A 17,208-nucleotide genomic window follows, 5' to 3' on the forward strand; every position below is an offset into this window, starting at 1 on the left:
TTGTCCCCCATCTATATTTGCACCATTGTTGTCCCACATCTACATTTCCACCATTGTTGTCCCATCTACATTTCCACCATTGTTGTCCCATCTACATTTCCACCATTGTTGTCCCATCTACATTTCCACCATTGTTGTCCCCATCTACATTTCCACCATTGTTGTCCCCCATCTACATTTCCACCATTGTTGTCCCATCTACATTTCCACCATTGTTGTCCCATCTACATTTCCACCATTGTTGTCCCATCTACATTTCCACCATTGTTGTCCCCCATCTACATTTCCACCATTGTTGTCCCCCATCTACATTTCCACCATTGTTGTCCCCCCATCTACATTTCCACCATTGTTGTCCCCATCTACATTTCCACCATTGTTGTCCCCCATCTACATTTCCACCATTGTTGTCCCCCCATCTACATTTCCACCATTGTTGTCCCCCCATCTACATTTCCACCATTGTTGTCCCCCATCTACATTTCCACCATTGTTGTCCCCCCATCTACATTTCCACCATTGTTGGCCCCCCATCTACATTTCCACCATTGTTGGCCCCCATCTACATTTCCACCATTGTTGTCCCCCCCCATCTACATTTCCACCATTGTTGTCCCCATCTACATTTCCGCCATTGTTGTCCCCCCCATCTACATTTCCGCCATTGTTGTCCCCCATCTTTGGCGCCGCTCTATGTTATCGATGTCTTTTTGTAGGTGAGGTCTCCAGAACTGACCCCATTAGGACATCGCTGTCTATTATTCAGTGGAGGAGTTGGAGGACACAAGGATCTGTACCAGGACATAGTCATGATGGAGGATCACCGGCCCCTCACATCACAAGGTAAGAAGAGACATATATATAGATATCACTCTCACTACCTAGTAACATAGAAATCTATCCAGCACTGATGTATTCATTCCCTGTGTGTTCCCTACAGATGGAGTCATTGATAGAAATCCACCCGAGAGGTGTCCCCGTCCTCTGTATTCCCAGGACTGTCCAGAGGGAAATGTCCCAGAGAAGCATCAGGTAGATGAGGCTGATCCTATATCTCTATAGGGGGGTCCTTATAGTCTCCCCATAATATGACCATAAAGGGAGCGAACTACAGTAATTTTTGGCATCTTTTTTTCTTGTTCATTCAGGTTGAAGATCAGATTAATATTAAGGATGAGGTTAAAGATGAACCAGAAGAGGAGACGGATTGTTGGTCCGATCAGCAGTGTATGAGGGAAGTGAAGGAGGAAATTCCAGGAGGTGTTACCCCAGGTATGTAATAATTCCAGGAGGTGTTACCCCAGGTATGGAATAATTCCAGGAGGTGTTGTCCCAGGTATGTAATAATTCCAGGAGGTGTTGTCCCAGGTATGTAATAATTCCAGGAGGTGTTACCCCAGGTATGTAATAATTAGGGATCGACCGATTATCGGTTTGGCCGATATTATCGGCCGATATTCACGATTTTTGACGTTATCGGTATCGGCAATTACCTTGCCAATAATCCGATTATCCACCAGCCCCACCAAACCACACTGCACCCCCCTGACCAGAGACCGCCGCCGCTGCCCCATTGCCTCCCCCATCCCAGGTTTTATAATTATCTGTTCCCGGGGTCCGTGCTACTTCTGGAGGACTCAGGAGGACCCCCGGACAGGCAGGGGGAGAGACGCGGGTGGCGGCGGCGGTCTCTGGCTCCGCAAAAGCCGCTGCAGTTCATTGATTTAAAGCGCTTGCTTTAAATCAATGATCTGCAGCGGTGTCACCGAGGGGGGGGGGGGGGAGGGTGAGAATAAATAGCCAATAACTTTATACTGGAATGTCGGTATAAGTTATCGCTATCGGCCCTAACCTCCACAGAGTACCGGTATTGGCCCTAAAAAATCGATATCAGTCGATCCCTAGTAATAATTCCAGGAAGTGTTACCCCAGGTATTTAATAATGGATTCATTACAGGCAACAATAGGAGCTCGGCCTCCCTCTCCCTGTAGATATAGATAACAATAGGACCTTAGCCTCCCCCTCCCTGCATATAGAGTAGACAATAGGAGCTCAGCCTCCCTCTCCCTGTAGATATAGATGACAATAGGACCTTAGCCTCCCCCTCCCTGCATATAGAGTAGACAATAGGAGCTCAGCCTCCCTCTCCCTGTGGATAGAGATAACAATAGGACCTTAGCCTCCCCCTCCCTGCATATAGAGATGACAATAGGACCTCAGCCTCCCTCTCCCTGTATATATAGAAGACAATAGGACCTCAGCCTCCCCCTCCCTGTAGATATAGATGACAATAGGAGCTCAGCCTCCCCCTCCCTGTAGAATGACCTCTGCACAGAGCATTCTAGGCGACACATTGACTTTATGGAGAAGAAACTATAAAATACAGAAGAATAAAGTCCTGGAAGGAGTGTGTCATGTGATCATGTGACGGCCGGGGAATGTTCTAGGATAAAACATTAGGAGGATCATGTACAGGAATGATGGGGGTCATTGTCCTCTGAGATGAATCTGACGCTGATTGTATGAGATGGTTTGTAGTAATGTCCGCCATGGACGTGGGGTCTAGTCAGGGCCCCGTATTATATTGTGTTGTCAGATCATAGTTTGGAGTCTGCTGTTAACCCTTTACATTCTATATAGATTGATAAATGACGATCACATAGGAGATGACCTTGTCCAGGTTATGTATACAGCAGAAGGGTGAACCCGGCCAAGAGGGAGGACAAAATTGGATTTCAGTGCCTTAAAAAATCTGCTGCCAGGTATTATAGATCCCTGCTAACCATAAAAGGGGCTATTCAAAGCTAAAATAAATAAATACCGGCGCTGTTTGGGTCTTTGTTTAATGGAATTAATCTATTAAGAGAAAATATTTATAGTAATGAAAGACAATATCGGACCAATGGATGAGTGGGTATAAACTAGGGCTAAGCGGTATATACCGGTTCATACCGAATACCGAAATTTTTGTGCTGCACGATATGAATTTTAACCCATACCGCAATACTGGTTTGGCCCCTCCCCCTCAGGAATTAATGTATTATCAGCCCAGCGCTGCACTGTCCCCACATCGGGGAACTAATCCTATGTGACCCGCGAGCGCTGTTCTGCCCCCCAATTAATTATCAGCCCAGCGCTGCCCCCCATTGGGGTAAATACTCACATGTCACCCGCAAACGCTGCCCACCTTGTCCTCCTGTTTGTTGCGGCCGCCGGCGCTGATACTCTATACCAGTGATCTCCAACCTGCGGACCTCCAGATGTTGCAAAACTTCAACTCCCAGCATGCCCGGACAGCCGTTGGCTGTCCGGGCATGCTGGGAGTTGTAGTTTTGCAACATCTGGAGGTCCGCAGGTTGAAGACCACTGCTCTATACTGTGCGGTATCCCTATGCCCGGGCTGCAAAAGATAAACAAAATAAACTTTAACTCGCCTCCCGTTGGTCCGGTACCGGCCTCATCTGCTTCCTGGGGACGGGAACGTCGGACAGCCGTCAGCCTATCACTGGCCACAGCCATGTTCCGCCCCGGCCGGTGATAGGCTGAGCCCACTGTCATGTAAGGAGCCGGCTTCTTACATAACAGTGGGCTCAGCCTATCACCGGCCGAGGCAGAACATCGCTGCGGCCATTGATAGGCTGACGGTTCTCCAACGTACCTTTCCCAGGAAGAGCGTAAGGCCGACGTCGGAACGTGCGTTAGTTTATTTTGTTTACCTTTTGCAGCCCGGGCATAGGGATACCGCACAGTATAGAGTATCAGCGCCGGCAGCCGCAACAAACAGGACGAGGAGGACAGCGCTTGTGGGTGACATGTGTGAGTATTTACCCCGATGGGGACAGCGCAGCGCGGGGCTGATGATTAATTTGGGGGGGGGGGGTGTAGGAAGGAGGAAATACCGGTGTATATACCATGAAACCGCCAAAAGTTACAAAAATACCGTGATACACACATTTGGTCATACCGTTGCCCAGCCCTAGTATGAACGTGTATAGTCATATATCTAGCGAGAGATTTTTACTACAATACACGTACGGTAAGTGTTGGATGAGTGTCCTTTCCGTCCTATATGGAATATTGGTCAGTAAGTGGTTTCCTCGGTAACGATTGGTTTCCTCCCAGGGGCGCAATGTGCTGCCGCAATTTCCCCTAGTTGTATGCTTAACCCCTTAACGACCACGGACGTAAATGTACGTCCTGGGTTTGGCAGTACTTCACACACCAGGACGTACATTTACGATCGTGCGGATGTCCGCCATTAACCCCTCAGATGCCGTGATCAGTACAGATCACGGCATCTGTGGCAATGCGCAAGTTAAAATAGATGATCGAATCTGCCGCGGCGATCCGATCATCTGTAATGGCGGACGGAGGTCCCCTCACCTGCCTCCGTCCGGCTCCCGGCGTCTCCTGCTCTGGTCTGAGATCGAGCAGACCAGAGCAGGAGATCACCGATAACACTGATCAATGCTGTGTCCTATGCATAGCACTGAACAGTATTAGCAATCAAAGGATTGCTATAGATAGTTACCTGTGGGGACATAAAAAGTGTAAAAAAATAAAATAAAATAATTGAAAAATGTAAAAAATAAAAAGTAAAAAAAATGTGAAAAATCCCCTCCCCCAATAAAAATGAAAATTGTCAGTTTTTCCCATTTTACCCCCAAAAAGCGTAACATATTTTTTTTATAAACATATTTGGTATCGCCGCGTGCGTAGATGTCTGAACTATCAAAATATAATGTTAATGATCCCGTACGGTGAACAGCGTAAACGTAAATAAAAAAGTCCAAAAATGCAGCTTTTTTGTCACATTTTATTCCAAAAAATATTTATAAAAAATGATATAAAAGTTTTATACATGCAAATGTGGTATCGATAAAAAGTACAGATGACGGCGCAAAAAAGGAGCCCCCATACCGCCTTATATACGAAAAAATTTAAAAGTTAGGGTGATTTTAGATTACTGATTTTGTACAAAAAGTTTTTTAGATTTTTTATAAGCAGTACAAAAATATAAAAGTATCTAGTCATGGGGATCATTTTCATCGTATTGACCCACAGAATAAAGAACACGTCATTAATACCGTAAAGTGTACAGCGTGAAAACAAAACCCTCCAAAATGTGCAAAATTGTGGTTTTCATATAAATTTCCTCTCTAAAAAAAAATTTTGGGGGGGTTCGCCGTACATTCTATGGTAAAATGAGAGGTTTCATTACAAAGTACAATTGGTCACGCAAAGAACAAAACCTTCTATGGGTCTGTAGATGGAAATATAAAGGAGTTATGGATTTTAGAAGGAGAGGAGGAAAAAACGAAAACGCAAAAATAAAATTGGCCTGGTCCTTAAAGGGGTATTCCAGGCCAAAACTTTTTTTTATATATCAACTGGCTCCGGAAAGTTAAACAGATTTGTAAATGACTTCTATTAAAAAAATCTTAATCCTTCCAATAGTTATTAGCTTCTGAAGTTGAGTTGCTGTTTTCTGTCTAACTGCTCTCTGATGACTCACGTCCCGGGAGCTGTCCAGCTCCTATGGGGATATTCTCCCATCATGCACAGCTCCCGGGACGTGACATCATCATTGAGCAGTTAGACAGAAAACTTCAGAAGCTAATAACTATTGGAAGGATTAAGATTTTTTAATAGAAGTAATTTACAAATCTGTTTAACTTTCCGGAGCCAGTTGATATATATAAAAAAAGGTTTTGCCTGGAATACCCCTTTAACCCCTTAAGGACTCAGCCCATTTTGGCCTTAAGGACTCAGACAATTAAATTTTTACGTTTTCATTTTTTCCTCCTCGCCTTCTAAAAATCATAACTCTTTTATATTTTCATCCACAGACTAGTATGAGGGCTTGTTTTTTGCGCGACCAGTTGTCCTTTGTAATGACATCACTCATTATATCATAAAATGTATGGCGCAACCAAAAAACACTATTTTTGTGGGGAAATTAAAACGAAAAACGAAATTTTGCTAATTTTGGAAGGTTTTGTTTTCACGCCGTACAATTTATGGTAAAAGTGACGTGTGATTTTTATTCTGAGGGTCAATACGATTAAAATGATACCCATTATTATATACTTTTATATTATTGTTGCGCTTAAAAAAAATCACAAACTTTTTAACCAAATTAGTACGTTTATAATCCCTTTATTTTGATGACCTCTAACTTTTTTATTTTTCCGTATAAGTGGCGGTATGGGGGCTCATTTTTTGCGCCATGATCTGTACTTTTTTTTGATACCACATTTGCATATAAAAAACTTTTAATACATTTTTTATAATTTTTTTTTAAATAAAATGTATTAAAAAAGTAGGAATTTTTGACTTTTTTAATTTTTTTTCGTTCACGCCGTTCACCGTACGGGATCATTAACATTTTATTTTAACAGTTCGGACATTTCGCACGCGGCGATACCAAATATGTCTATAAAAAAAAATTTTTACGCTTTTTGGGGGTAAAATAGGAAAAAACGGACGTTTAACTTTTTTATTGGGGGAGGGGATTTTTCACTTTTTTTTTACTTTTACTTTTACATTTTTTAACATTTTTTTTTTACACTTGAATAGTCCCCATAGGGGACTATTCATAGCACTACCATGATTGCTAATACTGATCTGTTCTATGTATAGGACATAGAACAGATCAGTATTATCGGTCATCTCCTGCTCTGGTCTGCTCGATCACAGACCAGAGCAGGAGACGCCGGGAGCCGCACGGAGGAAGGAGAGGGGACCTCCGTGCGGCGTTATGAATGATCGGATCCCCGCAGCAGCGCTGCGGGCGATCCGATCGTTCATTTAAATCGCGAACCGCCGCAGATGCCGGGATCTGTATTGATCCCGGCACCTGAGGGGTTAATGGCGGACGCCCGCGAGATCGCGGGCGTCGGCCATTGCCGGCGGGTCCCTGGCTGCGATCAGTACCACCTCACCAGGACGTACATTTACGTCCTGCATCCTTAAGGGGTTAAGGGGAAAATGGGCTTGGTCCTTAAGGGGTTAAATGGTAAAAGAACAAGTATACAGTTTAGATGCAACTTATAAATGATGTTTATATCCTCCAATAAGTTCTATTCAAGTGCAACACCCTGCATTAGTTATCCATTTCGTTAAAGGGGTACTCCGGCGTTAAGACATCTTATCCCCTATCCAAAGGATAAGATGCCTGACCGCGGGGGTCCTGCCGCTGGGGACCCCCGTGATCTTCCATGCCGCACCCCGTTAGCGCTCCGCCCCCTCAATGCAAGCCTATGGAGGGGGCGTGACAGCTGTCACGCCCCCTCCATAGGCTTGCATTGAGGGGGCGGAGCCGTGACGTCACACGGGGGCGGAGTTGTGACGTCACTATGCTCCGTCCCTGTGATCCCTAGCACGCTCCGGGGGCTGATTCTAATGGGGTGCGGCATGGAAGATCACAGGGGTCCCCAGTGGCTGGACCCCTGCAGTCAGGCATCTTATCCTCTATCCTTTGGATAGGGGATAAGATGTCTTAGTGCCGGAGTACCCCTTTAATGAGCCAAGTTGCGTGTGCTGCTCCGCTATTCCCTAGAAGCCAGCGCCGCACACTAATATCCTCCGTATTGGCAAAAAAAAAAATTCCTGCTTTCCTCCTGTTTGTGTGTCCTGTGTGGGGTCCCGATCCCGGTGTCCTATTCGCGGTTGAGCCTGGGAGACTGCCCCGGAGACTGTGGCGTCTCTACCAGTACTCGTTCCTGTTGTTGGTATTAGCGGAGTGGTCAGGTGGCCGCTTAGCTTCGTGACGTCACTACAAGTGCGGATTTGGACCAAAATACTGACGTGTTTTGAAATCTGACGGTTTCCTTCATCTGGGAGTGTGTATGGGCCACAGGTGCCCACTTTAAATACCCGCAGCTGTTTTTCTTAAAGATCAGGATTGTGTTTGATAAAAATCAATTTCTAGTAATCCAACAGACAACTTCAGGAAGGAACTGAAAATATTATTGACACAGGGACTAACTAAAGGAATACTGAATAAAAAGGGGAGTATCTTATGGTAAACACATGAAAAATACCTGATTTTTACCAAATCCCTAAAATTCCCAAAACTAAGGAGAATCCCCCGGGAAGGCCTATAATATCAGGGATCGATTGCCTTACTTTTTTAATAGAAGTAATTTACAAATCTGTTTAACTTTCTGGCACCAGTTGATTTAAAAAAAAAAAAAGGTTTTCACCGGAGTACCCCTTTAAGGGACAAATTCTTTAACCCCTTAAGGACCAAGAACGTATGAGTACGTCCTTGGTCCTGCTCCCGTGATATAACACGGGGTCCCACGGTGACCCCGCATCATATCACGGCGGGCCCGGCGTCATAGTGAAGCCGGGACCCTGCCGCTAATAGCGCGTGGCACTGATCGTGGTGCCGCGCGCTATTAACCCTTTAGCCGCGCGCTCAAAGCTGAGCCACGCGGCTAAAAGTGAAAGTACAAACTGCCGGTTAGCTCAGTGGGCTGTACGGGATAGGTGCGTCGAAATCACGGCATCCCGAACAGCTTACAGGACAGAAGGAGGGTCCCTACCTGCCTCCTCGCTGTCCGATTGCCGAATGACTGCTCAGTGCCTGAGATCCAGGGATGAGCAGTCAAGCGGTAGAATCATCGATCACTGGTTTCCTATGAGAAACCAGTGATCAATGATAAAGATCAGTGTGTGCAGTGTTATAGGTCCCTATGGGATAACAATGATCAGTATAAGAGAACAGTGTGTGCAGTGTTATAGGTCCCTATGGGATAACAGTGATCAGTATAAGAGATCAGTGAGTGCAGTGTTATAGGTCCCTATGGGATAACAATGATCAGTATAAGAGATCAGTGTGTGCAGTGTTATAGCCTCCTATGGGATAATAATGATCAGTATAATAGATCAGTGTGTGCAGTGTTATAGTCTCCTATGGGATAATAATGATCAGTATAAGATCAGTGTGTGCAGTGTTATAGGTCCCTATGGGATAACAATGATCAGTATAAGAGATGAGTGTGTGCAGTGTTATAGGTCCCTATGGGATAACAATGATCAGTATAAGAGATCAGTGTGTGCAGTGTTATAGGTCCCCATGGGATAATAATGATCAGTATAAGATCAGTGTGTGCAGTGTTATAGGTCCCTATGGGATAACAATGATCAGTATAAGAGATCAGTGTGTGCAGTGTTATAGTCTCCTATGGGATAACAATGATCAGTATAAGAGATCAGTGTGTGCAGTGTTATAGGTCCCTATGGGATAACAATGATCAGTATAAGAGATGAGTGTGTGCAGTGTTATAGGTCCCTATGGGATAACAATGATCAGTATAAGAGATCAGTGTGTGCAGTGTTATAGGTCCCTATGGGATAATAATGATCAGTATAAGATCAGTGTGTGCAGGGTTATAGGTCCCTATGGGATAACAATGATCAGTATAAGAGATCAGTGTGTGCAGTGTTATAGTCTCCTATGGGATAACAATGATCAGTATAAGAGATCAGTGTGTGCAGTGTTATAGGTCCCTATGGGATAACAATGATCAGTATAAGAGATCATTGTGTGCAGTGTTATAGGTCCCTATGGGACCTATAACACTGCAAAAAAAAAGTGAATAAAGATCATTTAACCCCTTCCCTATTAAAAGTTTGAATCATCCCCCTTTTCCAATAAAAAAAAAAAAAAAAAACAGTGTAAATAAAAATAAACATATATGGTATCGCCTCGTGCGGAAATGTCCGAATTATAAAAATATATCATTAATTAAACCGCTCGGTCAATGGCGTACGCGCAAAAAAATGCCAAAGTCCAAAATAGTGCATTTTTGGTCACTTTTTATATCATTTAAAATCAATAAGTCCTATCAATGCAAAAATGGTACCACTAAAAACTTCAGATCACGACACAAAAAATGAGCCCTCATACCGCCCCATACGCGGAAAGATAAAAAGTTATAGGGGTCAGAAGATGACAATTTTAAACGTATTAATTTTCCTGCATGTAGTTATGATTTTTTCCAGAAGACAAAATCACCTATATAAGTCGGGGATCATTGTAATCGTATGGACCTACAGAATAAAGATCAGGGGTCATTTTTACCGAAAAATTTACTACGTTGAAACGGAAGCCCCCAAAAGTTACAAAACGGCGTTTTTTTTTTTTTTCAATTTTGTCGCACAATGATTTTTTTTTACGTTTCACCGTAGATTTTTGGGCAAAATGACTGACGTCATTACAAAGTAGAATTGGTGGCGCAAAAAATAAGCATCATATGGATTTTTAGGTGCAAAATTGAAAGAGTTACGATTTTTTAAAGGCAAGGAGCAAAAAACTAAAATGCAAAAACGGAAAAACCTCTGGTTAAGGGGTTAAAGGGGTACTCCCGTGGAAATTTTTTTTTATTTTTTTTATCAACTGGCTCCAGAAAGTTAAACAGATTTGTAAATCACTTCTATTAAAATTTTTTAATCCTTCCAGTACTTTTTAGGGGCTGTATACTAAAGAGAAATCCAAAAAAGAAATGCATTTCCTCTGATGTCCTGACCACAGTGCTCTCTGCTGACCTCTGCTGTCCATTTTAGGAACTGTCCAGAGCTGGAGAAAATCCCCATAGCAAACATATGCTGCTCTTTACCGTTCCTAAAATGGACAGCAGAGGTCAGCAGAGAGCACTGTGGTCATGACATCACAGGAAAAGCATTTCTTTTTTTGATTTCTCTTTAGTATACAGCCCCTAAAAAGTACTGGAAGGATTAAGAATTTTTAATAGAAGTGATTTACAAATCTGTTTTACTTTCTGGCACCAGTTGATTAAAAAAAAAAAAAAAAAAAAAAAGTTTTCCACGGGAGTAGCCCTTTAAGGGAATACAAAAAGAGGCGAATGAGTTGATTTGGAACAGGAAACACACACGGATGAGGCAAGAATTCCTTAGTCCATCTATTGAAACAGGAGGGGCTGGGGATACCTAGTTTTCGCTGGTATTATATAGCTGCACAATTAGAATTTATGGGGGTTGAAACAGAAATGTTTTAAAAAAAATTTGAGAAAATGGGAAAGAAGGGGGGGGGCACAGCACAGTTTTTGAATTAGTTGAAAGTGGTCGATTAAAGGGATATGTAAATTTGGAAAATAAAGGACTTAAAAGGGCGGATAATATACCATATTTTTCGCCGTATAAGACGCACTTTTTCTTCCACAAAACTGGGGGGGAAAAGTCATTGCGTCTTATACGGCGAATACACCCCTATCGCGGCGGTCCCTGCGCCCATCAACGGCCGGGACCCGCGGCTAATACAGGACATCACCGATCGCGGTGATGTCCTGTATTAACCCTTCAGACGCGGCGATCAAAGCTGACCGCCGCGTCTGAAGGGAAAGTGACACTAACCCGGCTGTTCAGCGATTTCACCGCGGCGTCCCGAACAGCCCGACTGAATAGCCGGGTTAGTGCTTACAGGACCTTACCTGCCTCCTCGGTGTCTTCTCCGTTCAGGGATCCCCTGTATGGCCGGCGCTCTCCTTCCTCGTCATCACGTACGTGCGTCGGCGTGCGTAACGACGGAGAGCGAGGATACCCGGCCGGCAGCAGAGACGTTCCGGAGCGACGGGGACAGCGATGGAGGGCGACATCCAGGGCAGCGGTGACGGGTCCGGAGCGGAGGGAACACGTGAGTATTACCTCCTATGCCAGTGGTCTTCAACCTGCGGACCTCCAGATGTTGCAAAACTACAACTCCCAGCATGCCCGGACAGCCAACGGCTGTCCGGGCATGCTGGGAGTTGTAGTTTTGCAACATCTGGATATCCGCAGATTGAAGACCACTATTGGGTTCAAAATCTTAAATTTTTTAGATTTTGCACCTAAAAATAGGGTGCGTCTTATACGCCGGTGCGTCCTATAGGGCGAAAAATACGGTAGTTACTAACAAGGAAATAATAGATCGGGAGTCCCGGCGGGGTGCATGCGACTAGGTGAAGTATCAATATAACAGAAAAATGTAGCATTCACTCACCGCACACGGCTTCTATGTTCCCGGCTGGAGGGGGGTTACGGGTCAGCGTCTTCAGGAGCTCTGAGGCTACAACCGGTAGTTTCACGCGCTGCTGCGCGCTTCGTCCGGCCTCTGTCCGACCGCCGTGCGCGGTGAGTGAATGCTACATTTTTCTGTTATGTTAGATTTGTAAATTACTTCTATTAAAAAATCTTAAATCTTCCAATACATTTTATGGTCTGTATTAGAGATGAGCGAATTTACAGTAAATTCAATTCGTCACGAACTTCTCGGCTCGGCAGTTGATGATTTTTCCTGCATAAATTAGTTCAGCTTTCCGGTGCTCCGGTGGGCTGGAAAAGGTGGATACATTCCTAGGAAAGAGTCTCCTAGGACTGTATCCACCTTTTCCAGCCCACCGGAGCACCGGAAAGCTGAACTAATTTATGCAGAAAAAGTCATCAACTGCCGAGCCGAGAAGTTTGTGACGAGTCGAATTTACTGTAAATTCGCTCATCTCTAGTCTGTATACTACAGAGGAAATGCTTTTCTTTTTGGATTTCTCTGATGTCACGACCACAGTGCTCTCTGCTGACCTCTGCTGTCCATTTTAGGAACTGTCCAGAGCAGCATATGTTTGCTATGGGGATTTTCTCCTGCTTTGGACAGTTCCAAAAATGGACAGAGATGTCAGCAGAGAGCACTGTGGTCGTGACATCAGAGAAATCCAAAAAGAAAAGCATTTCCTCTGTAGTATACAGCCCCTAAAAAGTACTGGAAGGATTGAGATTTTTTAATAGAAGTGATTTACAAATCTGTTTTACTTTCTGGCACCGGTTGATTTAAAAAAAAAAGTTTTCCACGGGAGTACCCCTTTAATATATCGATCACAAAGTAAAGCCCCTAGAGTAGAAAGAAATGGTCTCCGGAACTAGGGAATATAAGTGAGGAAGAAGGGAGGGAAGCATTTCAGAATATTAGTAAAACTTCATTAAAGGGGTACTCCGCCCCTGGCATCTTATCCCCTATCCAAAGGATAGGGGATAAGATGTTAGATCGCCACGGTCCCGCTGCTGGGGACCCCGGGGATCGCTGCTGCAGCCCCCCCCGCTATCATTACTGCACAGAGCGAGTTCGTTCTGCACGTAATGATGGGCGATACAGGGGACGGAGCAGCGTGACCTCATGGCTCCGCCCCTCATGACATCACGGCCCGTCCCCTTAATGCAAGTCTATGGCAGGGGGCGTGACGACCGCCACGCCCCCTCCCATAGACTTGTATTGACGGGGGCGGGCCGTGACGTCACGAGGGGCGGAGCCATGACGTAACGATGCTCCGGCCCCTGTATTGCCCGTCATTACGTGCAGAGCGATCTCGCTCTGTGCAGTAATGATGGCGGGGGGGGCTGCAGCAGCGATCCCCGGGGTCCCCAGCAGCGGGACCGCGGCGATCTGACATCTTATCCCTTATCCTTTGGATAGGGGATAAGACGTCTAGGGGTGGAGTACCCCTTTAAATATGAACTATAGAATCTCTCTGGTTAAAAGTATTCATAGGCTTCCATATACCCCGAAATGTTAATACAATATTGGGAAAAGAACGGATATGGAATGTCCCAAATGCCGGGAACGTGACGCAGACTTGATCCATATGTTATGGGGATGTGGGAGAATTCAAAAGTTCTGGAAATTTGTGTTTTCTAAAATAGGAAAGGAGTTTAAAAAGAAATTGAATATAGAATTAAAACAGCTATTTTCGGTATAGGGCTGTGTGAAAAGGGGGAAAGTCAAGCTATATTAAGACGTTTGGGTATAACATGATGCTAAGGAAATGGTTTGCACCAGAAGTTCCGAATGGTAAGGAGTGGATAAATGAGGAAGATGGGTTAAAAAGATATGAAACGATATATTACAAAGGGAAGAAAAAGGCTCATAAAGTAACTGAGGAGTAAATTGTAACTCCACCGATCTATTGATTGATGTCCTTATGAATTGTGCGCCGATCACTATTGTCACTGTGCTTGGAAAAGACTTCATTGTGTAGTTGAAATGTCGCGTCCTTTATGTACCGGATGGGGGAATAAACTGTTTTTTCTTCACCATATTTCTCTGGAGTGACGTCTTCAATCTTTGTATTCTAACCTATAAGTGAAGGTGCTGAGATATGAGATATATATTGATGGATATACAGGAGGTGATGTATTCATTCCCTGTGTGTTCCCTACAGATGGAGTCATTGATAGAAATCCACCCGAGAGGTGTCCCCGTCCTCTGTATTCCCAGGACTGTCCAGAGGGAAATGTCCCAGAGAACCATCAGGTAGATGGCATTAAAGTCTTCCCAAAATATGACCATAAAGTGATTGAGGTAAAGTTCTTTTTAACATTTTATTTCTTTATTCTTTAGATTGAAAATCAGATTATTAAGGTTGAAGTTAAAGATGAGGAGATGGATATCGGGGCCGATCAGCAGTGTAAGGAGGGGGAGACTTTTATTGGTGGAGGGTCTCCTAGATACTACTACACCCATCATCTGATCATCACATGGAATAATCTATTCATCACTGTGTGTTCCCTACAGATGGAGTCATTGATAGAAATCCACCCGAGAGGTGTCCCTGCCCTCTGTATTCCCAGGACTGTCCAGAGGGAAATGTCCCAGAGACGCATCAGGTAGATGACGCTAAATTATTTTCAAAATATGACCAGAAAGTGATTGAGGTAAAGTTCTTTTTAACATTTCTTTTCTTGTTTGTTCAGGTTGAAGATCTGATGTATATTAAGGTTGAGGTTAAAGATGAATCAGAAGAGGAGACGGATTTTTTGGCTGCTCACCCGTGTAGGAGGGAAGTGAAGGAGGAAATTCCAGGAGATTTTACCTCAGGTATGTAATAATTCCAGGAGGTGTTACCCCAGGTATGTAATAATTCCAGGAGGTGTTACCCCAGGTATGTAATAATTCCAGGAGGTGTTACCCCAGGTATGTACCAATGCAACTCAGCATTCTTTCTCCTCCAAACATGATGAGTTTTTACCAAAAAGTTCTACTTTGTTTTCATCTGACCATGTGACAATTTTCTTCTGGATCATCCAAATGCTCTCTAGCAAACTTCAGACAGGCCCAGACATGTACTGGCTTAAGCAGGGGGACACGTTTGGCACTGCATGATTTGAGTCCCTGGCGGCGTAGTGTATTACTGATGGTAGCCTTTGTTACTTTGGTCCCAGTTCTCTGCAGGTCATTCACTAGGTCCCCCCGTGTGGTTCTGGGATTTTTGATCACCGTTCATGTGATCATTTTGACACCACTGGGAGATTATCAGTGGTCTTGTATGTCTTCCATTTTCTAATAATTGCTCCCACGGTTGATTTCTTCACACCAAGCTGCTTGCCTATTGCAGATTCAGTCTTCCCAGCCGGGTGCAGGTCTCCAATTTTGTTTCTGGTGTCCTTTGACAGCTCTTTGGTCTTGGCCATAGTGGAGTTTGGAGTGTGACTGTTTGAGGTTGTGGACAGGTGTCTTTTATACTGATAACAAGTTCAAGCAGGAGCCATTAATACAGGTAACGAGTGGAGGACAGAGGAGACTCTTAAAGGAGAAGTTACAGGTCTGTGAGAGACAGAAATCTTACTTGTTTGTAGGTGACCAAATACTTATTTTCCACCATAATTTGCAAATAAATTCTTTATAAATCAGACAATGTGATTTTATGGATTTCTTTTCTCATTCTGTCTCTCATAGTTGAGGTTATAACCTATGATGATAATTACAGCCTCTCATCTTTATAAGGGGGAGAACTTGTACAATTGGTGGCTGACTAAATACTTTTTTGCCCCACTGTATATAGACCCGTTCCTGGAGTAATTTCCTTGTTGTAGTACATCCTCCTCATGGGGAAGGCCTCAGGTCAGCCTGAAAAGAGATCAACACACAATAAGACATTCACATAGCCTGAACAAGAGGTCATCAAGCTTATGTAATGTACCTGGACTCTCCAAAGCGGCCAGAGTGGCTTTGGGTATGTTTTCGGGGGCCTGGTACTTTTCACAAAGAGTTTGTCTGGAATCATCTTCCTTCCCTTCCTCCTTTGAATCCAGAGGGAGCAATGTAGCTGGATTCAGGGGAAGACATTGCTGTAATGTGACATTTTCTGGCCGTATGTCTGTGTTTAGGCCGGACTTGTGTGAGGATGCTGTTGATGTCATGTGGAGTGTAAATGGTGACAGGTCGGTGAGGATGATTTCTGCAGCTTTGTCAAGAAGTGTTGTAGCTACTGCAACAGCGCAGACATGGGAAGGGGACCCCATAGCCACAGAGTCCACTACAAGAGTAATGGGCCACAGGTCGCTGTCTCTGTCCATTTACAGATGTGCGGTGTCCCTGCAGTTCTGTACAGTACATATTTAAAGGTTTTGGACGTGGCACAGAGAAGAAAGCGTTCTTGTCTTAAAGGAGTACTCTAGTGCAGAGTATTCCTGCTCCATCCTGCCCGGGCTGCAAAATAAATGAAAATGAACCATCACTCACCTTCCTGGGTTCCCGCGGAGCGCCACTACAGCTAATCGGTCCTCTAGTCCATCCTCTTCATACTTCCGGGTGTAATGAAGCGTCACATGGCGCTCAGCCTATCGCCGGCCGCTGCGATGTTCTGCCTCGGCCCATAATAGGCTGAGCGCCATGTGACGCTTCGTTACACGTGGAAGTATGAAGAGGATGGACCGGAGGACCGATCAGCTGTAGTGGCGCTCCGCGGGAACCCAGGAAGGTGAGAGATGGTTCATTTTCATTTATTTTGCAGTCCGGACAGGATGGAGCAGGAATACTCTGCACTTGATTACTCCTTTAATTCGTGGCAGGGATAAGTGAACCCTAAAGCTTTCCCTAAGACCACACTCCCTACTTGCTTAAACACCCTAGCAGTGAATGACAACTGGGCACCTGTCCATTCCTAAACTACAGTGCAGGGGCGTCAATCAAAAAAAGAACAACACCCCAGTACATGTTAGTAACAAATCAGAAACAAAATGAGACAAGGGTTAAAACCGTATTCAACCAAACATTATTAACAACCAAATACATAGAGGGAAGACTACAAAGCAACAAACAGATATATCAAGACATGATATCAGGATTAGTATACAGCAGAGAAAACCAAAACAAAGCACAACAACAACACCTACTGGTCTGAACACAGACCTAGAACAAAATACACACTGGACTC

The 17,208-nt window shown here is 44.4% G+C and overlaps 1 protein-coding gene across 2 annotated transcripts in view; it reads left to right on the forward strand.

Moving 5' to 3' along the window:
• Positions 1 to 17,208, forward strand: part of LOC130338800 (zinc finger protein 260-like) — a 122,177-nt gene that overhangs the window by 16,366 nt on the left and 88,603 nt on the right. For both annotated transcript variants that reach the window (XM_056554007.1, XM_056554008.1), the window contains exons 2-6: positions 717 to 843; positions 941 to 1,032; positions 1,149 to 1,272; positions 14,215 to 14,306; positions 14,394 to 14,460. In XM_056554007.1, the coding sequence (XP_056409982.1) occupies positions 810 to 843; positions 941 to 1,032; positions 1,149 to 1,272; positions 14,215 to 14,306; positions 14,394 to 14,460 (409 nt within the window). In that variant the 5' untranslated portion in view covers positions 717 to 809. The remainder of the gene's footprint in view (positions 1 to 716; positions 844 to 940; positions 1,033 to 1,148; positions 1,273 to 14,214; positions 14,307 to 14,393; positions 14,461 to 17,208) is intronic.

Source organism: Hyla sarda, unplaced genomic scaffold (assembly GCF_029499605.1).
Source record: "Hyla sarda isolate aHylSar1 unplaced genomic scaffold, aHylSar1.hap1 scaffold_524, whole genome shotgun sequence".
Lineage (NCBI taxonomy): Eukaryota > Metazoa > Chordata > Amphibia > Anura > Hylidae > Hyla > Hyla sarda.